The sequence below is a fragment of the Cervus canadensis genome, chromosome 13 (assembly GCF_019320065.1).
Source record: "Cervus canadensis isolate Bull #8, Minnesota chromosome 13, ASM1932006v1, whole genome shotgun sequence".
Lineage (NCBI taxonomy): Eukaryota > Metazoa > Chordata > Mammalia > Artiodactyla > Cervidae > Cervus > Cervus canadensis.
This window is the reverse complement of record NC_057398.1, coordinates 51,196,498-51,222,921: the sequence shown is the minus strand read 5'-3', so window position 1 is coordinate 51,222,921 and position 26,424 is coordinate 51,196,498. Positions and strand designations below refer to the sequence as shown.

General features: G+C 44.0%; 1 protein-coding gene across 2 annotated transcripts in view; it reads left to right on the top strand.

The window, feature by feature from the left end:
- CNIH3 (cornichon family AMPA receptor auxiliary protein 3) overlaps positions 1–26,424 on the top strand; it is a 123,338-nt gene that overhangs the window by 32,428 nt on the left and 64,486 nt on the right. For both annotated transcript variants that reach the window (XM_043486029.1, XM_043486030.1), the window contains one exon: positions 25,599–25,667. In XM_043486029.1, the coding sequence (XP_043341964.1) occupies positions 25,599–25,667 (69 nt within the window). The remainder of the gene's footprint in view (positions 1–25,598; positions 25,668–26,424) is intronic.

Genomic DNA, 26,424 nt, shown 5'->3' with positions numbered 1-26,424 from the left:
GCCAGTTGCTTGGTATTGGAGGAAAGGGTGCAGCTAAGGAAACAGAATTAAAGCCCCTAGGAGTGGGGGAGACAAGGGCTAAGCAGTGCTGGGGCCTTGGCAAGCACACTCCTGTTACAGCAAGCAAGTCCTAGACTGGGCAGGGTGGCTGAGGAAGGATCCTTGCTGTACACACCATGTCCCCAAAGAAAGAACAGGAAAGACAGCAGAGCTGCACCGCACAGTCATCTCTGGACTTCCTTTAGAAACCACACCCAGGAAGCAAAACTCAGCCCAGGTTGCAGCAGCTGATGTGGCTGCGGCTGCTAATGTGCTTCATGTCCCTGGTGATGGTTGCTTAGGAGGACATGAGCCTCTGTTCTCCCCTCGAACCTATCTGGGCAGGTCTTAGCAGCTCTGGCTGCGCAGGGGTGGGGAGGACAGAGGTGGTGAAAATGACGCAGAAGCAGGAGTCACTGGAAATTTCCTTTGCTCATGGCAAGGAAAGGAACATGAGGAAAGGAAAACATTTCGTGCCTACCCAGTTGAGTGACTGGCCACATTTCTGTAGCTAAAGTAAATTATTAATTAGGTTACATTTCCCTTCAAAATCATTTTTTGGCTAATCACGTTTCAAACCGGGAAGACCTCATCATTAGAAGTGACTGAGTTTATTAGACATTTCATTTACATTTTATGTTTTTCTTCCTTAAGTTGTGGATTCGCATTTCTTAAACCAGTATTTTACATGGGGAGCAACTGGGTTTCAGATATTTCTATCTGTTTATTGATCACTTTTACACACTTCTCTCAGGAAGGCAGCTGGTAAAGAAAATATAAGACTGTCTAAGGCTTTTACTCTGTGGTTGGTGAAATTGTATGAACTCAACATAAACTCTCAGTTACTATTGTCTTTCAGCGCTACTGCAGTGTGAACTCAGAGGCTTCTACTAGGTCAGAAATTTGTTTTGAACAAAGTAAGACAGCTGTGTTCCAGCCCCTCTTCCTTTTTAACCTAAGCTTAAAGATTTGAAGTTGCTTTTGGATAATCTAGGTGCATGTCTCCTTGCTATGGAGCTTGTCTTTTTTTTTTTTAATAGGATTTTCTGTATGCTGATGATACAGTTTTTTCTTTTTTTAACTTTGGTCATAAGCTAACAGTGGCCTCAATAGGCACTTATTTTAGCCATTGTGTGAAACCTAGTTCTAAAACCAGCATCAGCAGATGTCCTGTAAAATTTAATTGGTTACATTCAATAGCTCCATATAGCAGGTCACTTCCTTTAGTTACTTTGGGCACACTTTGCAAATAACTCATCCTGGAGAATTCATTAGAAAGCTGTTTTGTTCAAAGCCTGCTATTTCACAGGAGTGTTACTGACATTTAAAAAACAAACAAGCAAACAAAGAAATTCCTCTGCTGAGCAATTAGTAACTAGTAGTACTGACTTTGAAATTTATCTAGGCCAAAATGACTCTATTCTGTATGATATGCAGAATGTTGGGAACTTGATTAATCATCGATTCACATGCTGGAATGTATCTAGAATATTTATTTGTTTGTTTTGGTGCCAAATTACTTTATTTGAAGGAATGGTACTAAGGAAAGAATTTAAGTAGATATTTTGGTACTAGAGTGTTTATTTGTTTCATTTTTAGATGAACGCATGTGCGTTTAGTTGCTCAGCCGTGTTTGACTCTTTGCAACCCTATGGACTGTAGCCCACCAGGCTTCTCTATCCGTGAAATTTTCCAGGCAAGAATACTGGAGTGCGTTGCCATTTCCTTCTCCAGGGGATCTTCCCAACCCAGAGATCCAATCTGAATTTTCTGCATCTCCTGCATTGCAGGCAGGTTCTTTACCACATTAGACCTGGCCTAACCTTCAGGTCTCTTGTTGGGTCTATATTGGTCAGGACTGCAGCAGAAGACAGATGACACATTCAGAGGAGGTGATTGAGGATGCTTTAATGAAAGGACTATTTACAGAAGGGGAGTTGGGTTAAGAAACCAACATGGATATTGAAGCACCAGGGTCAATCAGAAGGGGAAACTTACCACTTCTGGTCTGGAGGGGCAAGAGGGGTGCAGTTGCCAGAACTTCATGGGGGTGAGGGTGCCTCCTGAGGGGCCTGTGGCCTCAGGTGGAGGGGCAGAAACACTGCCTAACCCAGGTCCAGCAAGAAGGGACCCGGGGAATAAGTACCCTGCCAGTGCCTCCTATTGGCCTGAAGTAATAAGAAGTCAGAGGGCAAGGAGAGCCAGGTGGTACATTTCTTAGTGACTGAGCATAGGGTGGAGGAGAGTTGAGTGGGATCTAGAGGGGCAGATGGAGACTTTTTAGCACGGTGTTGCTGGTGGCCACTGGAGCTCCATGTAGTAGGAGAAGCACAGGATGCCTGCAGTGGAGGTCCCTGCAGAGGAAACCCAGCCTCTTCTTACGAGTTCTCCATCTGTTCAGATGCCTCAGTGGGAGATAGATTCATGGAAGACTGTTTGCAACACATTCAAAATCTGGACAGTATGACTTGTTTTCACTGAGTCACACTTCATGTTGAGTTCTCAGCCATCATTGAGTGTGGCTCCAATGACATCTACCTATTGCTGTGTGTGCCCCCTACTGTGGATTAAAATATGTGTGATAAATAACTTAGATGTGAGTGTTGGGGATAGTTTGTTTCCCCTGAGGAACCCTTTTTCTTTCTGGACATTGAGAACTGTGTAGCTGATTCCTCTTCCTATCTTAATTTCTGGGAAGGTTAGATCCAAACTTTCGAGCCACCTAGTTTGGCTTCTTTGGGATCCTAGAGTTTGTGTATGTTTATGTGTGTGTGTGTGCATGTGTGTGTGTATTTCCTTCTCTCAACTTTTATCTTTCATTCAGATTTGAATTTTTTCCTGGATCTAATTTTTATCCTCATTTTTAAAAACTATTTTATGTAGTTCTGATAAGCTACCTGAAATAACTTCCTATAAGGTAGAGTATTCTTACACATTATGAATATGGGTAAATTCAGTTAATCACTTAGGGAGTCTGGAGGAGACTGGTCTAGATGGAGGTTGCAAATCCTGGGACCTGCCTCATGATGGATGGACATGTGATTGCCCTCAGGGAACTGATCTCTTGAATGCTGGAGTACCCTAGGGCTCCATCTTTGGTGCAGAGATAATATTTCCTTAAGTGTATATGAGAGTAGGAGAAGGATGTCCCTCACTTTGTCTGCAAGAAGTATTGGGTGGGTGGTTGTGCTCAATTAAGGAAGTATTTATGCAAGTATCTTGAGAAGTTTAAAATGCTTCCTATTTGTTCATGTGCTCATTTAACATTTATTGCAAGCACTGGGCCAAGGATACAAATATGGGTAAACTTGTTCATTTATCCTTTCAGTAGATATTTGTTGAACATCTATTGTGTTGGCCCTAATCCAAATGGTGGGGAGGCAGCTGTATAAGGAAAAACTGAGATTTTTCCTTCTGTTGTGTTTCCTTTACAACTTCATTTCTGGCCACCAAGTGTGTGGAAGCCCCCTGCCACACACACCCCAAGTAATTCTCTGCAAAAATCAACTGGGTGTCCTACAATTTAACTCAGTTCTAACACTGACTGCCTGAGAATAGTATCAGATCCCACAGGTTCAAGGCTCAGTCCCCCAAGATGAGGTTCCCTAGTGGCTCAGATGGTAAAGAATCTGCCTGCCAATGCAGGAGGTGCAGGAGTTGTGGATTCAATCCCTAGGTTGGGAAGATCCCCCGGAGAAGGAAATGGCAACCCTCTCCAGTATTCTTGCCTGAGAAATCCCATGGACAGAGGAGTCTGGCAGGCTACAGTCCATGGAGTTGCAAAGAGTCAGACATGACTTAACAACCAAACAACAACAACCCACAAGACGGTTGCCATTTCAGGTGCCAGCTGCAAGTAGTGGTCCCCAGTTTATATGTCAATTACCTCCTACTTGGCTACAAACTGGAGGTTGCCATGACCCCGTCCCCCTCAGGTTTGATTAATTTGCCCCAGCAGCTCACAAAACTCAGGGAAACACTTCTTTTATCAGGTTATTAAAGAACACAATAAAGGATATAGATAAACAGCCAGATAAAGACATACAGAAGTCAGGCTCTGGGAGGGCCCCGAGCACAGGGGCTTCTGTCCCTGTGGAGTTGGGGGTGCATCACTTTCCCAGTGTGAATGTCTTCACTAATCTGTGAGCTCTCCAAACCCTGTACTCTTTGGATCTTATGGAAGCTTCCTCACATAGGCATCATTAATCATTTACTCATTTCCAGCCCCTCACTCCTCTCTGGAGAATGAGAAGCTGAAAGTTCCAAGCTTCTAATCATGACCTGGTCTTCCTGGTGGCCAGTCCCCATCCAGGAGACCACCCAGAATTGCCTCAATAGAATGAAAGTTGCTCCCAGTCACTTTGGAATTTATGAGTTTTAGGAGCTCTGTGCCAGGAACAGGGGCAGAGACCAATATGTTTACTTTCTATTATCTCACAGCAATGATGAACAAAACAGTGTCTCTTCTCACAGAGCATTTCATCCTGAAATCCCAGAGGCACTCATAACCAGTGGGGTTCTTTGCATGAGTTCTTTCTGTATGTGGGATGTGCGGAGGCTCACTGTTGAAATGAAAGCTATGTTTTCAGATTAGGGTTTATAGATCCAAACTACTGTTAAAGGGGACTTCCCTGGCAGTCCAGTGGTTAAGACTTTGTGCTTCCATTATAAGAGGTGAAGGTTCAATCCCTAGTTGGGGAACTAAGGTCCCACATGCCGCTTGGTGTGGCTAAAAAATAAAATAAATTTAAAAGAAACCAAGATTAAAAATAAATAAATAACTTTGTTAAGGTTGTTTGTATTCACAAAGAGGGGCTTCCCATCCCAGGTGATGCTAGTGGTAAAGAATCTTCCTGCCAGTGCAGGAGACATGAGAGACATGGGTTCAGTCTCTGTGTTGGGAAGATCTGCTGGAGAAGGGCATGGCAGCCCACTTCAGTATTCTTGCCTGGACAATCCCATGGACAGAGGAGCCTGGCGGGCTACAGTCCATAGGGTTGCAAAGAGTTGGACATGACTGAAGTAACTTAGCACACACACACACGCATTCACAGAGATTTATAGGTTTTTCCCATTCTCCCAACACCATGGAATGGTATCTACAGGTAAGAGTTAAAGACAGTGATAGAGCTGAGAACCATGTCTGTAGTTCCCGAGGAGGCTGATATGCCGGGCTTTTATTGTCCGAGGGATGCTGCAGGTACCTGATGTGATAACATTCTCCAAGTCTCACACAGCACGTTAGAGCAGAGAGAAAGGTAGTTTTCAAGTGGCTGTGGCCACGCTATCCTCATTTTGACTTAGCAGATCAAGGGCAGGGCTTGTGTTTTGACAACATCCTTAAAAAAAGCCGACATGCTTACTGTTCCTATCCGATGTTCAGAAATGCTGATCTGCCCCCATGTGCTGGTTTGGCATACAAGGAAACTGAGGCACGAGCGGGCAAAGAGATTACCCAACATCATAGTCAAGAGCAAAGCCAGGACCCAAACTCAAGTTCCTGACTCCTGCACAGGAAGGTGCCCTTTCCCTGAGCTTGGGCTGTTTACCTTGTATGTGCCTTCAGGTAGCAAGGGCGGGGAGGTGGGGTACTGATACACACTTGCTGTGAGGTTATCCCCCCGCTTTCTCCCCAGCTCTGGAAGGAGTACCAGCAGAGGCCTGGCCTGGGCATTTTGGTTTCATTCCCACTTGATACTGGAGTTGCTGTTCTTCCACTGAATTATTTCAGTTATTAAATGTATAGTGCCTGGCTCTTAAGACTCAAGGCAGACGGTGCTGCTTTGAAAACCTTAATAAATGAAGTGTTTAGGTATTCCTCTGGTGGGGAAGTCTCTCTGCAGGAGATCATTCCGGCAGACATTTGCTACCAGAAGTGTTGTTGCAAGCCCTTGGAGGTTTCCACAGAGAGTTATGGCTAAGCCTTCCTTCACCAAACTCATTCATGGGTGTGTGTAGTTATGGAGGAAATGACTCCCGGAAAATGGCTTTCTAAGGAAAGAGTCTGCCCATTAGGTGCACTATGGAGGCTGAGTTGAGGGCATTTGATCATTTTTTCCTTCATGATTGATTCCACATTTGGTTTTGAGGACTTGATTGTTAAAGCCTAACATTCTAGTCCTGGTACAAATCCTCCTAGCTTCAGTAAGGAACTCTGTTTTTGTTTTCTTTTTAATTGAGGTATCACTGATTTACTGTATTGTGTTAGTTTCAGGTGGACAGCAAAGTGATTCAGCTTTTTATATATATATATATATATATTTTATGTATATATATAAAAGAGTATATATATTCTTTTTCCTTATGGGTTATAACAAAATATTGAGTATAAGTATCCTGTGCTATACAGTAGATCCTTGTTGGTTATCTATTTTATATATAGTAGTGTTTATGTGATAGTCCCAAACTCCAAATTTATCCCTCCCACCTCCTTTCCTCTTTGGTAACCATACGTTTGTTTTCTATGTCTGTGGTTCTATTTATGTTTTGTGTATAAATTCATTTGTATTTTTTTTTTTTAGATTCCATATATAAGCAATATCATATGGTATTTGTTTTTGGCTTACTTTACTTAGTAGGACAATTTCTAGGTCCATCTATGTTGCTGCAAATGGCATTATTTCATTCTTTTTTTAATGGATGAGTAATATATTCATATTATTTATATGTGTGTGTGTGTGTGTGTGTGTGTGTGCATGCACGCGTGCCTGCTCAGTCACTTCAGTTGTGTCTGACTCTTTGTATCCCTGTGGACTTCAGCCCACCAGGCTCCCCTGTCCATGGGATTCTCCAGGCAAGAATGCTGGAATGGGTTACCATGCCCTCCTCAATAAATACATATGTATGTGTGTGTGTATCTATCTATCTATATCTATCTACCGCATCTTCTTTATTCATCAGTCAATGGACATTTATTTAGGTTGATTCCACTTCTTGGCTATGGTAGTTAGTGCTGCAGTGAACAATGGGATGCATGTATCTTTTCAAATGATGGTTTTCTCTGGATATATGCCCAGGAGTGGGATTGCAGGATCACATGATAGCTCTATTTTCAGTTTTTTAAGGAACCTCCATACTGTTCTCCATTGGTGGCTGCACCAATTTACATTAGACTGGGAAAGGAATTCTAAAGTCCCAAGGATGTTCCTCTCTGGACTATTCTTGGGATATACAAATATTTGCATAGTCATTTTCATCTGACTTGCATATGATTTACATATGCCTTCTGAGACAAGTCTCATCCAGGCAGTTTGCAAGTTGAAATTTAATCTCTTCAAGTTAGGGTTGCCTTTTCCGGATTTCTCCCATCTCCTATTATGTCACATGGAGTTGCTATTCCACTCCTGTCATTGAGTCCAAGGACAATGTCCTATTGTATATCTGCTGCTCCAGGGACAATGTCCTGTCTTTTATCTGTAGCTTCAAGCATAATGCCTCACGTAGTAGGGGCTCATTAAATATTCAGTGAATGAACTAATAACTCTGATCCCTTTTAGTGGACTCTCCATAGTCTAGTCACTGGGCTTTCCTGGTAGCTCAGTGGTAAAGAATTCATCTGCCAATGGTGGAGATGTGGGTTTGATCCCTGAGTCGGGAAGATCCTCTAGAGAAGGAAATGGCAACCCACCCCAGTATTTTTGCCTGGGAAATCCCATGGACAGAGGAGCCTGGTAGGCTACAGTCCACAGCGTTGCAAAAAGTCAGATGTGACTTAACAACAACAAGTGAAGTCACTGGTGTTGGAGGACAGGAAAGGACTAACCAGAGAACTAAAATCTCATAAAGAAAATGGAAAATAACGTAAGAGTCTATCTTTGTGTCTTACGGGCAAGGAAGAACTTCTTCTTTTTTTTAATTTACATAAAACCTTTGTGAAATAAACTCTAGAACTAAAGGCCTCCAGCCTGGATTCACCCCGCCTGTGATAAAACGCCAAACTGACAATCTAGAAGTAAAATACAGGGACACTTTACTACCCTGAAAATCAGGCGGCATTCCCGCTAGGCCGGGCGGACGTTTTCGGCAGCATCACCTCGCGGCGGCCGGGGCGCGCTCTCTCCCGGCCGCAGCGCTCTCGAGACACTGTTGCGCCGCCGTTGCGCCTGTCGACGTCACCTGCTTCCCCAAGGATACAACAGAATGACCCTCGGTGAAAAAATCCACCCACTCTACTCCCTGAGGCGGTGGCCAATAAGACACTACTCCTTTCCTCCAGGCTTTCAAAAATTAAACCTAACCGCAGTCGCCCCACGAGTCTTTACCCACCACCCAAGTAGGAAAACAGTACCACCTTAGCCCAAGGATGCACAAAGAGGCGGTGCCAAAGTAAACCCCATTCTCGCGAAATATAAAGACAATTCCCGCGATGTCTCCTCGCCTGTCTTTTTCTAGCCTCTCTCCCCCAAGCTAGAGAACTTCTTTTTAAAAAAAAAACTTCAAAAAATATAAAACATAAAGGGAAAATTTGATTTCCACTCAATGAAGGATACTACAGTTAATAGGTGATGGATGAGAGGAGGTATTCAATATGTCTAAAACTGAAAGAGGAGTCACATCTACAGCATAGTAGCAACAAGTGCGAATCAAAAAGAAAAATGGAGACAACCACATAGAAAAATGGGCCTAGCAGCTAAGCAGGCAATTTACAGAAAAGAAATATAAAAGGCTCTCCATTATATGGAGAGAGGCTCTGTCTGGAGAAAGCAAGTTAAAACAACAAAAAGATCACTTAAAACCTATTAGACTTCAGAAGGGGGAAAGCTGGATGCTGCTAAGTGTTGGCAGGCATGTAGGATGAAGAGTCCGTAGCACCTCACAGGGGGAGTGCAGCCACTCAGGAGGGTGGTGGGGGAGTGCATGCGTACTTCCTTGCTTGATTTGTGTGCGACTTTTTGCCATCCTGTGGACTGCAGCCCCTTAGTACTTAGTTCTATTAAAAAAACCATAAACCACATGGCCCAGCGGTCCCATTCCTAGGTATAAATCTAGAGGAAATGCCACACCAATCCTTAAGGGAATATGCATGGGGATTTTGGAGCATTATTCGATGTGCAAAGGTCAAATCAGTCAGTGTCTCTCCCTGGGAACACCGATGGACAAACTGTAGAGGCTATACCTATGGAGCCCTGTAGCTACTTTGCTGAGTGCAAGAGGTAGGCAAGAGAATGAGATACAATTAGGTAAATTAAAAATGTGTACACACAATGAGGTACCATTACACGCCAGTCAGGATGGCTGCTATCCAAAAGTCTACAAGCAATAAATGCTGGAGAGGGTGTGGAGAAAAGGGAACCCTCTTACACTGTTGGTGGGAATGCAAACTAGTACAGCCACTATGGAGAACAGTGTGGAGATTCCTTAAAAAACTGGAAATAGAACTGCCATATGACCCAGCAATCCCACTTCTGGGCATACACACTGAGGAAACCAGATCTGAAAGAGACACGTGCACCCCAATGTTCATCGCAGCACTGTTTATAATAGCCAGGACATGGAAGCAACCTAGATGCCCATCAGCAGATGAATGGATAAGGAAGCTGTGGTACATATACACCATGGAATATTACTCAGCCGTCAAAAAGAATTCATTTGTATCAGTCCTAATGAGATGGATGAAACTGGAGCCCATTATACAGAGTGAAGTAAGCCAGAAAGATAAAGAACATTACAGCATACTAACACATATATATGGAATTTAGAAAGATGGTAACGATAACCCATATGCAAAACAGAAAAAGAGACACAGAAATACAGAACAGACTTTTGAACTCTGTGGGAGAAGGCGAGGGTGGGATGTTTCGAGAGAACAGCATGTATACTATCTATGGTGAAACAGATCACCAGCCCAGGTGGGATGCATGAGACAAGTGCTCGGGCCTGGTGCACTGGGAAGACCCAGAGGAATCGGGTGGAGAGGGAGGTGGGAGGGGGGATCGGGATGGGGAATACGTGTAAATCTATGGCTGATTCATATCAATGTATGACAAAACCCACTGAAATGTTGTGAAGTAATTAGCCTCCAACTAATAAAAAAATTAAAAAAAAAAAAAATAAAATAAAATAAAAAAATGTGTACACATAGGGGGCTTCCCTGTTGGCACAGTGGATGAGAGTCTGCCTGTCACTGTAGGAGATGTAGGTTCGGTCAATTTCTGGTCCAGGAAGATCCCATATGCTATGAAGCAATAAGCCCATGCACCACAACTACTGACCCAAGCTCTGGAGCCTGGAAATCGCAGAAACTTAGTCGGTGTGGAAAAAGCGTCGCAAAAAGTCAGATGTGACTTAACAACAACAAGTGAAGTCACTGGTGTTGGAGGACAGGAAAGGACTAACCAGAGAACTAAAATCTCATTAAAAAAATGGAAAATAACGTAAGAGTCTATCTTTGTGTCTAACTACTGAAGCCTGAGTGCCTAGAGCCCATGCACCACAACAAGAGAAGCCACTGCAATGAGAAGCCCTTATATCACAATGAAGAGTAGACCCGGCTCACCACAGCTAGAGAAAATCCTGTGCATCAGTGAAGACCCAGCACACATGCACACACACACACATACACACACACACACACACACACATATGTACACACACATATGCACATTTTGTAAGAATATAACAAAGAGAAAGATACCCATTAAACCAATAATCACCTCTAATGAAAGGAAAGGCTAATGGGAGAAAAGGAAGCGGATAGATAATTTCGTAAAGTAAGAGAGGGCCTTGCTCAGATCCATGATGACAGTGTGTTATGAACCAAGGAGTATGGTTAATTCATCCTCTGCTCCTGAGGATCTCAAGTCAAAAGAAGCAACCCACCACCACCAACTTAGAAAAATTTAAGTTCTGGCCTAGAGCTTGGGGTCTTGCACCCCTTTATATATATCCCACCTTTAATTTGATTAAAGAGTTCACAGTCACATTTGGAAAAGTCAGTGTTTTGCTTAATAGGCTGTTGTGCCCAGAGGCTGTTGCTTTTTCGAAGTTAATATGAGAATGAATAAATTTAGTACTAGAGAAAAAATTATTCTGGCACTTGTGAAAGTGGTAAGGGAGCTTTATTCAGGGTTATTGCAATAGGGGAGAAGAGTGGGCTTGATTATGAATACAAGGACGATGGGGATTTTTAAAAATACTTATTTTAGTTTTCGCTGTGTTGGGTTTCAGTTGTGGCACATGGAATATTTTATTGGTGGGTGAGTTTCTCTCTAGTTGTGGCTCACAGGCTTGGTAGTTGTGATGCAGGCTTAGTTGCCCCGTGGCAGGTGAGATCTTAGTTCCCTGACCAGGGATGGAACCCACATCCCTTGCTTTGCAAGGTGAATTCTTTTTTTTTTTTTTTTTAAACTAATTAAATTCATTTATTTTTAACTGAAGGATAATTGCTTTACAGTATTGTGTTGGTTTCTGCCAAACGTCAGCATGAATCAGGCAAGGGAAATTCTTAACCCCTGGACCATCAGGGAAATCCCTGACAGTGGGGATTTGTAGCCAATAAACAGGGTAAAGGGGTTGATGTTGAAAAATCACTAAGATGAGACATCAAGGGTGGGTGGAGAGGTTTACTAAACTGACTTACTAGCATTCTTACTGAAGACAGGCCAGGGTGATCAGATATCTAGAGTAGGGATTCTCTCAACCAATTTAGCAGGATTCTTGCTAAAACTAGACTTGATAAGGATGGACACAGAGCCCAGGACTGACACCTAGCTGAGAGGAGGATTCAGAAGAGCCTGACTAAGGTTTGGTCAAGGAGACCCTGATCAAGTGACCTTGGTCACTGGGAGAGCCCTGTGCCTTGTCTGCCTTCCTTTTTATGGTATCTCCAACTCCTACCATGGTGCCTGGCAAATGGTAAATCCTAGTAAGTATTTATAAGAATGAATAGTGATGGACTTCCCTGTGGGTTGGGTGGTGAAGACTCTGCCTGCCAATGCAGGAGATGCAGGTTCCATCCTTGGGTTGGGAAGATCCCCTGGAGAAGGAAGTGGCAACCCTCTCCAGTATTCTTGCCTGGAGAATCCCATGGACAGAGGAGCCTGGTGGGCTACAGTCCATGGGGTCGCAATGAGTTGGATATGATTTAGCTACTAAACAACAACTGTGATAAGGATGGATCTTCCTGCAAGATTCTCCGGGGTCTGAGAGCCTCCCTGATGCGTGTTCACACTTACCCTTGGATGTGTGCTCCCCCAGAACTTGGACCCACTGGCTATGGGGCACTGCAGGCCTGGGGGCTGGAGGGGGCACTTGCTTGCTCAAGAAACAGAGGACATTGGAACCAGAAGGAGGAGCAATTCTGAGAGGTGTGTGGGAGTCTGATGGCCAAGACCTCAAACCCTTTAAAATTTAAAGTCTGGAAGGTCACCAAACCCTTTAAAATTGCTCCTGAAAATCTCAAGTTTGAGAGCCAATGATGCCAGAGCAAGTGCAAGTGTGACAGGAGAAAAGGGGAACCTGGGGCTTCCAACAGTTACTTAGACTCTGTGGTTCCCAACTTGCATCACATAGCAGGTTATGGTACTGTGGGTGCTGGCTGGGTTAGGGGTTGAGTGGAACAAGGGGCCTGTGGCCTGCTTGAGTGAGACCAGGAAGACCTCAGAATGCTGCCCGCTGCTGCCCTCCTCCTGTTACCGAAGAGCTTGTACTGCTTGCTGCATGACAGGCCAGTAAATTGAAAGGCAAGTTGTTGGGAAAAGGGATAGTGACTTTATTTGAAAAGCCAGCAGACTGAGAAGATGCTGGACTAGTGTCCCAAAGGATCATCTTTTTTTCCTTAGATTTGTTTTTGACGTGGACCATTTTAAAAGTCTTTATTGAATTTATTACAATATTGTTTCCATTTGATGTTTTGTGTTTTTTTGGCTACAAGGCATAGGGGATCTTAGCTCCCCGACCAGGGATTGAACCCACAGCCCCTGCATTGAAAGCTGAAGTCTTAACCAATAGACCACCAGGGAAGTCCCCCAAAGAATCATCTTACTTGGGTAAGATGACTTGGGTTAGAATCCAGGCTTTCTTTTATACTAGAGGAGGAGGGGGTATGTTGGTTATTGCAGACTTCTTTGTGTCAGAATATTTTGTTCTTGAAACTGTCCCTGTAGGTGTTTAAAGATCATGACTTTCCGGTAAACCTCCAACAAGACAAATGTTATTCTCTGTTCTGCAACTTTTTATCTCTGTGTGAATGGAAGTGTTATGCCTCTAAAGGTCGGAGCCTTGAGAATGGGCTGTCCTGTACATCCCAGGCTACATGCAGCATTCTTGTAGCGAAAGCAGTGGAATAGAAAGGTTAAAGTAAGAGAAACATTCAGAATGGAGTGGGATTTGTTCTTCCCTGTTCCATTCCCACCCTTCCCTCACTGCGTGTGTTCTTCAGAGGGGTTGCCTCGCCCACTCCACGTTAGCAGAACGTGGGGTCTTCTCCTGACCTCCTCCCCTCTGGGATGTCCCCTGGCTGAAGCTGTGCCTGCTTGGTCTCCTGTTCTCTTGGCTCCCATGCCAGACATACCTGGCTCTGGGGCATCTTTGTTTTTTGTTAACTAGATGGGCACCGGGGAAGCAATGTCAGAACCAACTGTGTCTGCAAATTCTGGCACAGGCAATGGCAAATAGGCTGTGTCCTTGTGTTCCGCAAGTTGTACTCGTCGTTTGGGTCCAGGGGTTGGTCTGGGGGCAGCTGATGTCTGCCTTCCCAGCTGATGTGCCGATCCCAGCCTCTTTCCTAGTATCCCCGTGCTCAGTCTCCCACCAGGGACAGGATGGGCCCTGCCACTTTCTCATCCATGTGTAGCCTCAGAGTGGTTCCACAGCTACCTACATCCTCCTCCCCTACAGTGCCTGGGTTCTTCTGGATCCAGACTGTGTGATGTTAATGACTGTGCTCAAGGCCAGGGAAGTGGAGTCCTAACATCTGCATGCTGGTAATAACTACAGTAATAAAAATAACAATTTTTACCATTGCCACTAGGCATTGTGCCCAGTGCTTTATGGACATTATTTCCTTTGATCCTCACAGCCACAGTAGGAAGTAGGAACCATTACTGTCCCGTCTTTATATTTGAGGATACTGTGGTTAGAAAGGTTAAACAGTTTGCCTGCAGTCTCATGAATAGATGAGGCGGAGTTTGGATCGGAACTGAGACTTTCTGACTCACAGGCATAGGCTTAACCATTCCACCATGTGGCGCCTTCTCTGTAACAGCAGTTGGCTTCTCATCCAGCCCCATCTTTATCTCTCCTGCTCTGATGCTGTGATCTGTGGCACCTCATTTCACACTCATGGCTCCATGTAGAGGTAGGGATGGTTGTTATTTCCATTTTCTGAATAAGAAAACCACAGCTTGGAGAAGTGAAGTGAGATAAGCCCAAGGTCACACAGCTAGTCTTTGCAGGGTCCAGACCCCACCGAGCCCTCCTCCAGGTGCGGGCTTCTTGCCTCTAAAGGGAACGCAGGAGGCAAGGAGTCAATGGTGGCCCACTTAGCGATGGTGAGGAGGGGGATGTGGGGCCGGCAGAAGTGGTACCCATGAGTGTGGAGCTGATGCTGCTTTCTTCCTGGGGGCTCAGGTGTGGCTTAGCAAACTTGCCCATAGCCGTTTAGAATCAGAGAATGGAACCTCTAGGATGCTTCCGCTGCTCCATGTCAGACATAAAAGCAGAACTAAACCGAAGCCATCTATGTTACAACCAGTAAAGCTGTTCCCATCCCCCTTCTCTCTCCCATCCCGTCAAGCTCCTGACTCTCAAAGATGTCCCCAAGGCTTGGGCAGTGGTTTGAAGGAATTACTCCTGTTGGGACAAGACATGGAGAAGAAGTTAAAAAAAAAAAAAAAACTGACTTCTTTCTAAATTAGAAGTATATTCTGAGCATGACTTTAGGGAACTTACAAGGCATGTGGTAAGTGTAAATGCCTGCTTCCCCAGGGAAGGTATTTATTTTGGGTTGGAAATGCTTCTGTTGGCTTCTTTCACACTAACCAACTTTCACTGATAGCGCTGAATGCCCTTCTCTCCTGGTAAACATCTTAGGTCACAGCAGCAACAATTTCAGGTATTTTGCAAGTGGAGTGTGTTGGTTTCCCAGGGTTGCCTGAACTAATTGCTACAAACTCGGTGACTCAGTAGGAATTTGTTCTTTCACAGTTCAGGAGGCTGAAAGTCTGAAGTCAGGGCATGTCCCTGCTCCCTCTGACAGCTCTAGGCGAGATCCTTTCCTGTGACTTCCAGCTTCTGACGGCTCCTAATCATCCCTGGTGCTCCTTGGTTTGTGGCTGCATCACCCCCACCCCCCATTTCTGTGTGGCCTTTTCTGTGTCTTATAAGGATGCTGTCACTGGCTTTAGGGCCCCTCATCTAGTATGACCTCATTTAAACTGATTATTTCTGCAGCGACTCTATTTTCAAATAAGGCCAAGGGGACTTCCCTGATGATCCAGTGGTTAAGAAAATGTCTTCCAATGCAGGGGACGTGGGTTTGATCCCTGGTTGGATCCCCCGTGCCACGGGGCAACTAAACCCGAATGCTACAACTACTGAGCGCATGTGCTGCAGCTACAGAAGCCCGCAGGCCACAGCAAGGACGCAGCCCAGCCAAAATTAAAAATAAAAAACAAAAAACAAAATAAGGCCACATTCTGAGGTTCAGCCTACAACATGGAGAAATCAAAAAAGAAGGTCTGCCCAGGTGGCCCTACTGCAGACAGGAGTCTGAACACATTCCTGGGTGAAAGAACTGTCCCTGTTGATAGATGGGTCAGTAGACAGAACTTCTGGGGGGACTCAGGTCATGTGCCCTCCCGTTAGAAAACTTTGGACAGCTTTTCTCGTGTCCAGTCACTCTCTGGGTCGGGTTAACCCAAAATCACCCTCTGGCTTCCTGGGTCTGACTAGCCAGGATTCCTGGTCTTTCTTCATACTGCCTCTGAGCACTGACTTTACCTTTGAGCGATTTAACGGCCTTGCAGGAAGGACCAGAAGGCCATCAGCTTGCCACCTGCTCCGCTGTGTGCACACGTGACACTGCTTTCACGCACACTGACCGGTCTCGTATCGTCCCTCTCGGTCACATCCCTTTGTTGGATTGTGAACCACAAGCAGCAAAGGCACTCAGTCCTGAGAGTCAGGGAGGGGCCACATCACCGATGGAGCAGTTGGGCTGAACGGGGTCTCACTCTCAGGGCTGCTTTGAGGAGTGGTTATTTGAGTCCCGAATAGGCAGGATTCTTGGTCAGTCCTGCTCTTGGCCCCATCCCCTCCCACTGTCTCTCTCAGTCACCGGGCTTTACCTGCCGTGGCCTTTCTGCACCTCACCCTTGAAGACCTTGTTCCCTGCTAGGGCCTCTGCAGCATGATAACTTCCTTCTCCTGGAACTTCCCGTGTCTGGCTCCCGATCTCTCAGTCTCTCAGCTGAGATGGCACCTCCTCCGAGAGGCCTTCCTTGACCAGCCCCCCAGTTCTGTGTCTCCATATCACCTTGTTCTTTCTTCACACAGCCTAGCATTTTCAGATTTTGTTTGTTTGTTTGTTGATTCGGTCTTCTGCCCTTGTCTGTGACGACAGAGACCTTGTCTTCTGGTTCACTGTTATATCGCAGAGCCAAAGACCAGTGTCAGGGACATCGTGGGTGCTTAGTGAAGAGTCTCTGGGGGCATCTTCAGTAACTCAGTACTTTCTTTTTAGGATTTCAAGTCACAGAGAGACAACTACTTGGAGTCTGTAGACAACTATGTGGTGCTACATGGAGCATTGGCTGATCAGAATTCAGAAACCGGGTCCTGGTGTGGGCTGTTGCTCGCCCACTGTGCTGTGGCCAGTGATTCATTCAGACGCTCCGCCTGGGGCTTGGTTTCCCAAACTCTACACTAGGGGGACATCCCCATCCAGTGCACAGAGTCCTTGTGCAGATGAAATGGTGCCGGGACATAATGGGATACAAATGTGAGACTGTGAGGCTTCAACCCGCGAAGATCTTTCAGAAGCCAGAGGATACCATGGAAGGAACACAGACAAGAGAATGTTCCAGAGAAAAGAGGCTTCTCCAAATGTTGAACTCTCTGACGGGGCAGCCCTGGGGACTTGTTAGTGAGTGGGGGTGGAATTTTCTCTCATTCTTACTCTTCCAGGAAGATTTTTGCCATAGTAGAGTATAGTTATTTTTAGCAAAATAACTCTTTCAGACAAGCAAGGTAACTTTTAATCTCCTAGTTATAAATGCTGTGGGCCTAAAGAAAGAAGGCTTCTTGAAATTCTTAGTAGAGGACTTTAGTAATTTCCTGCCCCTTGAGGTGGCTTCTCAGATGGCTCAGCGTTGAAGAATCCCCCTGCCCATTCAGGAGTTGTGAGTTCAATCCCTGGGTCAGGAAGAGCCCCTGGAGAAGGAAATGGCAACCCACTCCAGTATTCTTGCCTGAAAACTTCCATGGACAGAGGAGCCTGGAGGGCTACAGTCCATGGGGTCACTGAAGAGTCAGCCATGACCTAGTGACTGAACAATGACAAAGCCCCTTGAGGTGGGGCCAGGCTTCACCCCACCTGGGCATGTGGACTGATGGAATGGAGGCTGTCTAGAGTTAGGGCCAACCCATGCCTGGCCACAGGAGGGGCTCTAGTCCATAGTGAGGCTCCTCACAGAGTGAATTTTTGAATTTTTTGAAGCATAGTTGATTTACAATATTGTGTTAGTTTCTGGTATGCAGCCAAGTGATTTTATATATATTTGCTTTTTCAGATTACTTTCCATTATAGATTATTATAAGATATTGACTTTAATTCTCTGTGCTATACAGTAGGATCTTATTGTTTATCTATTTTACATATGGTAGTGTGTATATATTAATCCCACGCTCCTAATTTATCCTCCCCCTTCCCCTTTAGTAACCATAAATTTGTTTTCTTTGTCTGAAAGTCTGTTTCAGTTTTGTTGTTCAGTAGCTCAGTTGTGTCTAACTCTTTGCTACCCCATGAACTGCAGCATGCCAGGCTTCCCTGTCCTTCACCATCTCCTGGATTTTGCTCAAACTCATGTCCATTGAGTTGGTGATGCTATCCAACCATCTCATCCTCTGTCACCCTCTTCTCTTCTGCCCTCAATCTTTCCCAGCATCAGTGTCTTTTCCAATGAGCTGGCTCTTTGCATCAGGTGGCCAAAGTATTGGCGCTTCAGCTTCAGCACCAGTTCTTCCAGTGAATATTCAGAGTTGGTTTCCTTTTGGATTAACTGGTTTGATCTCCGTGCTGCTCAAGGGACTCTCGAGTCTTCTCTAGCACCACAACTCGAAGTCATCAGTTCTTACACACACACACACAACATTTTCTTTATCCATTCATCTGTTGATGGACATTAAGTTTGCTTTACTGTCTTGTCTACTATAAATAGTGCTGCTATGAACATTGGAGCTCATGTATCTTTTCAAGATATATGTCTTTCCCAGATATATGTCCAGTAGTGGGATTGTAGGATCATATGGTAGTTTTATTTTTCCTTTTTAAAGGAAATTCCATACTGTTTTCCATATTGGCTGCACCAATTTACATTCCCACCCATAGTGTAGGAGGGTTCCCTTTTCTTCACATCCTCTCCAGCAGTTAAAGAATTTTTAATGATGGCCATTCTGACTGGTATGAGTTATGATTTTGATTTGCATTTCTCTAGTAATTAGTGATGTTGGGCATCTTTTCATGTGTCTGTTCACCATCTGTATATCTTCTTTGGAGAAATGTCTATTTAGGTCTTCTGCCCATTATTTTATTTTATTTTATTTTTATATTGAGCTGTATCAGCTCTTTATGTATTTTGGAAATTAATCCCTTGCTGGTTGCATCATTTGCAAATATTTTCTGTCAGTCAGTGGGTTGTCTTTTCATTTTGTTGATGGTTTCCTTGGCTGTGCTAAAGCTTGTAAGTTTGATCTGATTAGGTCTCTTTCTCTTGTTAAAAAAATTTATTTTGCCTTAGGAGACTAAGAAAGCTTTGCTCTAAGAAAACATTGTTCTAAGAAAGCATTGCTGTGGTTTATTTCAGAGACTGTTTTGCGTATGTTCTCTTCTAGGAATTTTATGGTGGCAGGTCTTCTTTAATTGGCCATGGGTATGAGGATTCATTTCTGAGCTCTCTATTCTGTTCCATGGAGCCATGTATCTGCTTTTGTGCCAGTACCATGCTGTTTTGATGAGTGTAGCTTTGTATATTATCTGAAGCCTGAGTAGGTTACGCTTCTAGCTTTGTTCTTTTTCCTCAAGATTGCTTTGACAATTCTAGGTCTTTAGTGCTTCCACAAATTTTAGGATTATTTGTTGTAGTTCTCTGAAAAATGTCATGGGTGCTTTTATAAGGATCACATTAAATCAGTAGATTGCTTTGGGTAGTATGGCTATTTTAACAATATTAATTCTTCCAAAAGTCTGTGAATTGTTGACTCATTATCCTGGGCCCCGAGGGTGCTGGGAAGAGCTGGAGGGTTTGGGTCAGGACCTTTGGGAATGAGTTAGCCTTAAGCCTAGTGGTGGCAAGGACAGGGCTCAAGGTTCGCAGAGACAGCTTCACATCTGGAGTGTTTCTCTGCTTGGACCTCCCTCCCTTTTTGGACATCTCTGTGGACTCATTGGGCCCCTGGCTCTGCACCTCCTGGAGCCTCCACTCTGCACACAACCAGGTGCTGGCATCTGACCTTCTCTCCCTCTTGAGCAGCATCTCCCACACAGCACAGTCCCAGGCAAGGTCATAGACAGCCTGGTTGGCTAGAATGTTTGTCATGCAGCTGGTGGAAGAGCTGCTTCTCTTGCTTTGTCTCCACTGTCCTGCTGCTGCCTTATCTAGTCTTTTCTGTGTTCACTCAAACTTCCATCTCAAAAGCTTAGCAGGAGAACAAGGAAGGAAGATTCCCTATACAAGAAAGTGAAATAAGCAGTGAAGTGGCTCTGAATATTAATTCAACCTATAAGTTTGACAACATTGATGAAACTGGCTAGTTTTTAAGTCACACACTATCCAAGCTCATGTGATAAGGAATAACCTGATAGTCCTAAATCTGTTAAAGAAACTGAATATTTAGTTAAAACTTTCCCTTGTGAAAACTCTAGGTTTTAGGAAAAAACTTAAGAGAAAATCTTTGTGGTCTTAGGAGTTCTCAGATCCAGCACCAAAAATACAATCAATAAAAGAAAAACTGATAAATTGGATAAACTGATAAATATTAAAATGAAAAACTTTTGCTCAGAGACATAGCCTGTTAAGAATGAAAAGACATGATACAGAATAGAAGAAAATATTTGCATATGATACAAATGAACTTATTTACAAAACAGAGACAGACTCATAGACAGGTAACAAATTTATGGTTACCAAAGGGGAAGGTGGGGAGAGGGATAAATTAGCAATTTGGGATCAGCAGATGCAAACTGCTACATATAAAATAGATAAACAATACTGTCCTACCTGTAAAGCACAGGGAACTATTTTCAATATCTTGTAATAAACCATAATGGAAAGAAATATGAAAAAAGCATATATCTATATATGTATAACTGAATCACTTTACACCAGAAACTAACACAACATTGTAAATCAACTGCACTTCAATTAAAAATTTTTGAAAATTTCAATTTGCATAACTGACAAAGGATTTGTATCCAGAATATACTGGATCATCAAAAATCATCAATAAGAAAACAAAGAGATCAATTTTTAAAAAGTTGGGCAAGTGATTTGAACACACACGTCACCAAAGAAGATATACATGTGACCATTAAGCCCATGAACAATTGCTCAACATCATTAATTATTGGAGATATGAGATATCTCTATATTTCTATTGTCATGGCTAAAATAAAAGAAACCCAAACTGACAATACTAAGTTTTGGTGAGGATGTGGAGTGATTGGAACTCCTGTATGTTGCTAGTGGGAATACAAAATGGTACAGCCACTTTGGAAAATAGTTTCTCCATTTCTTAATATAAACATACAGTTAGTTGCCACATGAACCAGCAATACACGTCCTATTTACTCAAGAAATTCGAAAACACATTTACATGAAAACTGTTATGCAAATGTTTATAACAGCTTTATTCATAACTGTAAACAACTGGAAAAACCCACATGTTCTCTCTCTCTTTTTTTAAAGAAGTTATTTATTTGGCTGTGGTGGGTCTTAGTTGCAGCACGTGGGATCTTCAGTCTTTGTTGAGGCATGCGGGCTCTTTAGTTGTGGCATTCCAATTCTTAGTTGCGGCACATGGGGTCTAGTTCCTTGACCAGGGATCGAACCCAGGCCCCCTGTATGAGAGCCTGGAGTTTTAGCCACTCTACCACCAGGGAAGTCCACCACATGTTCTTTAACAGGTGAATAAGTAAACAAACTTTGGTCATCTCTCTAATGGAACACTACTCAGCAACAAAAAGGAGCAAGGTAATGATATAGCTGGGTTGCAGCGGGGAGCAGAGGCTCATATAAGCTGGTCTTTGGATACAGCTGAATTAAACTGTCATCCTTTGATCATGGCATTGTCATCATGCTTTTCTCATCGTCCATCCCTGAGGCTTTTGGCTTGGCTCCAGATAGAAATCTGTGGCACCAAAGGGCTCCACTACGCTGTACTGAGCCTTCTCTTCTCAGATACCGGCCAGGAGGCTGGGAGTGCTAGGAACTAGTGCTAAGAAGAGGGTAACCCAAACCTCATGGCTCTGGGAAGCTTTGTTTTTGTTCCATGGAGATAGGTGCTCATCCCACCTGTCCTTGGACTCTGTTTCCTTCTCTCTGTGTGTACTGGAAGGTAGGATGACTTAATGGTAACTGTGTAGGTTTTAGTGTCAGAGAGGCTTTGGTTTAAATCCTGGCCCCAAAGCAATGATCTTGGACAAGTAATTTAATCACTTTTGGTCTCAGTTTTTTAATTTCTGAAATAGGGACAAGACCAGTACTTATCTCATGGGGTGGCTGAAGACTTAAATGATAAAAAGCACGTATAGTGTGAAGCCTAGAGCCAACATGTAAACAGGCACAATAAATGGTAGATATTATTATAGTTGTCTTGTTAATAGTACTTATCACCTTATAACATGATGATCTGTTTACATGTTTGCCTTCTTTTCTAGACCAGGGACTTGTTGAGGACAGGAACTATATCTTGTTGATTTTTGTACCTGCAGGGACTAGCCCGGTGCCTGTGGGTAAAAGGTGCTCACTGAATGTCAAGTGAATGGATGGATTGTTTAGTTAGTAGTTAGCTGAGGGAGGGGATACTGAAAGCCTTTCTGTCCATTACCATCACCATTATCACAAAGCACCCAGGAAATAATTGTTATCTCATGGAGCTTGAAGGCATAAGCTTCACTCTGGCCTTGCTTTTTTCATACCTTCCTTCAAGTCGGGTCCTCAGATGGGCTGTGGTTGCCTGCTCTCAGACTCACTCAGCAGCTTGAAACCCCCTGGGGCTCCTCTCTAGCTGCTTCAAGCATCAGCTGCCTTTGTTCCCTTCAGCCCGGACCCACATCCCTTCACTTAGATAGGGAGAAGGCTGGAGGCAGGTGTGTCTTCATTTACAGCGGTCATGTGGGGCTTGATCCCTTTTCTGAATGGGCTGCCAGCCTCTTTGGGGAGCTTATATGTGCTGTACCAACAGTAATGGGGTTCTAACGCCACCCAGAGACTCTTAGTTGACTAGATTAAACCTGATGAATTGTCTTTATAATTAGGTACATAATGAGTGGAATACTTGCTTATGTCAGCCTCCTGGGATCTAGGAGGGAGATCTTCAGGCTCTGCCCTCGGTTCTGTTCAGTTTGCATTTATATCAGGGGATACAGATGTATATGTTGAGCACATTATGTCCATTGAAATTTGTAGTTTGGAGACATATCTCAACACATTGGACCAATAGGGAGGAACTAAAAGGGATAAATGTCAGTTCGTGCTTTTAGGCATCAATAATCCAGTAATGGGCATGCGTAATGAAGTGGGTTTAGTTTAAATGAAACACATAAAAAAGACCTGGGCTATAATGCAATGCAAGTTCAGTATGAAACCAGGAATGTGATGTGTCTACAAAAAGGTTACTGCTATCAGGTCACATTAACAGAGGTACAGTTTACAGAACAGAGGAGGTGAGTGATGCTTTTAGTCTCTGAGCCAACTGACCTCGCCTTGAGTGTGGTGTTTAGTTCTGACAGTCATGTTTTAGTAAAGGTGTTTACAGCTGTGATGTGAGTGAAGGGCAATCAGAAGGGTGAGGTAATTTAGTTCCAGTTAATGGCCACCCACTCCAGTATTCTGGCCTGGAAAATTCCATGGACTGTATAGCCCATGGGGTCACAAAGAATCAGACACGACTGAACGACTTTAAAAAGATATACATATATATATATACACATATATATATATAATGGTTGGAGAGATTTAGCCTGAAGAAGAAAGATTTGCTGGGTTCACCATAGCTGGCAATACTGATAGGGATTCCTTGTGGAAGAGGGATTCAATGATCCTCTGTCTCTAAAGCGATGCTTTACAATAGAACCTTCTGTGATGGTGGAAATGTTTTATATCTATGCTGTTTAACAGCTACTAGAAAGATGTGATTTTAAGCAATTAGAATGTGGGAACTGAATTTTAAATTTAATTTTAACTAATTAAAATTAAAACAGCCGAATGTGGCTACCATATTGGACAACATGCAGCTCAGAGGAGAAATAAAAGAATAGAACAGAGGTTAGCAAATTTTTTTTCATTAAAGAGCAAGATAGTAACTATTTTGAGCTTTGCTGCCCATATGGTTTCTGTTGCAGCTATTCAACTCAGCCATTGTAGTGTAAGAAAATAGACCATGTATAAAAGAATCCGTTCCAATGAAACATTATCGATGGACACTGAAATTTGAAATGATCTAATTGTAATGCATCACAAAATATTATTTTTAAATTTTTTTCTGTTATTCTAAAGATATAAAAACTATTCTTAGCTCACAGGTTGTACAGAAATGAGTGGCCAGCTAGATTTGACCTGCGGGCTGTGGTTTGCTCACACTGACTTAGCATGTGGGTGGAAACCTTAGGGAGTTATATGTGAGTTTAGTTAAGGAACATAATGATTAATTAGAGGTAGCCAGGGAAAGAAGGAGAGTCTTCAGTAAGTGGTGAGTTTCTTGTTACTAAAGCTTCAGGTATCAGCTGGATAATGAACTATCTGGCAAGGGATGATACAGAAATGTGTCTCTCTAATATTACTTACACTAAAATTCCCTCCTAATTCTGTAGGAGTATTAAAACCAGAATGACATATGACTGCGCTAAAATCATACCTGCTTTTTTAAGGGAAACAAGTCATTTTTCCTCACTTGGTACTTACTCTCAGCCCCCTGCTGCTGGAACAGGGACTATTTTTGGACAGGGGCACCAGCTTCATTGTTTCAGCAATTCTCCCGAGTGTTCGGGGACGCCTGGGATGTGCCTTCCTGGGGGAGCTGGTTTGTCCATTTGTGTGCAGCCCAGGAAAGGTCCTGAGACCTTCACATCCTAGGAGAGGACACCTTGCTGGCTGTACACACCTGGGGACAAGGTGGTCGGGGTTAGGAAGTGTCCCTTCTAGCTAGTTCTTTCTGTGGCTGGGTCATGCCTCATTCTGTGACTGGAGAAGGTCACTTCTAATATTCTCCCCTCTAGACAGATGGGGAAACCGTTGCTCTCTGGGGACCTTTGAGTCTGTCCAGAATGACCTTGATGCCTTGATTGTCCAGGAGCTGATCGTCCAGCCTTTGGATGGCTAAAGATTCAATTGTTTCTAGTACTGTCAACTCTGCTTTCTTAATTTTCTCTTCTCTCTTTTGCCTGACTTCTATCCATTTAACTTCTAATCGGCATCTCTGCCAGAATAACCAAAAGTAAAAAATAGACAACTTTTTCCTTCAGGAGAAAATGGAAAGTGCTGGTTTGAAGTTTTAATTTTGTGTGTATGTACCTTTATCCAAAGCCCAGCCTGCTCTCGCCGTAACAGAGTTTTCTCTACATTTTTGTGAAGCACAGGAAACTTAAAAAACCCTTTATTTTGGGGATTTTAAAAATTGAGATATTTGACATACAACACTGAGTACCTCTAAGGTGTACAGTGTGTAGATTTGGTACATTTGTGTTACCATATGGTGGCCACTTTAGCCTTGACTAACAGCTCTAGCCCATCACAGTTACCATTTTTCCTAGTACTGGAAACAATTAAGATCTAGTCTCTTAGCAAGTATAATGTTTATAATACAATTTTGTTGTCTATTGCCACTGTACAGTGTATTCGGTCTCCAGGACTTATTTATCTGCTATTTTAAATATGTACCCTTAAACAACGTCCCTCTCATTCCCCATGTAGGGGATTTTCAGGCATATACAATGTAGACAGGAGAGTACAGTCAACCCCAAGTGTCCATCACCAGCTTTGACAGTGACTCCTGGCCAGGGTTGTGTCCTTGGCACCCCTCTCCTGCCTCCTGAGTTGTTTCGGACCACATCTATAGGAAGCTTTCCACGTGGTGAACTGACTCATCTTTGCACTAACATCTTGACTCTGTGTTTTCCATTTCAGATAATTGCCTTTGATGAGTTAAGAACGGATTTTAAGAGCCCCATCGACCAGTGCAACCCTGTTCATGCGGTAAGTAGTGGGTGCCGGGGACTGGAAGGGTGGTGTCACCCCAGGCCACCCAGGGCCTGTGAAGGAGGGTAAGGTTTTGATGAGTAGGGTGAGTGAAGCACAGACTTGGCCCTGGCTGCACCTCCATGCATGGTTCAGGGCGGTAGTCCCTGAGGCCACAGAGGTCTCGACTTATCCTGAAAAGTCAAGTATAGCAGTCCCAGTGCCCGGGTGGGAAAGCTCTCTGTGCTGTGGCTGTGGAGTCCTCACAGCCCCGTGTGAGTGGGTCTTGAACAGGGAGAGAGGCTCCAGGCTGTCCATCATGTTGGCGGATGTGGGAGCATCACTGTGGTCATCCCCACTCTGTACTTTGCCAGGTTTCTCAGAGGGAAACTTGCAGGGGGTTGACATGCGCAGCTCATTTCACTGTATCCATCACCCCAGGAACATTCGTCTCCGGGGGGGCTCTCTGGGCTTGGGGTCAGTTCACCTCCCCCTGGGAACCTGATGCAGTCCAGTTGTCTGGCCCCGGTTCAGAATGTGAGAAACCCCCCGCGCCTGCTGCTCCCTGAGTCCTGCTGCTCTGTCTGGCTCGTCAGGCCATGACCACTGCTTCCACGTGCCTGGAGTGGATGTAGAAAGAAGGCTCGATGTGAGCAGGGAAAAGGACCTCATGTTTGCAGAGTCGGGTGGGTGCTGGCTATCCGCTCCCTGGCTCAGTGCAGCCCACGTCCCAGAGCCGGGCACCAGCCAGGCCTGTACAGAGCCTTTTCCAGAC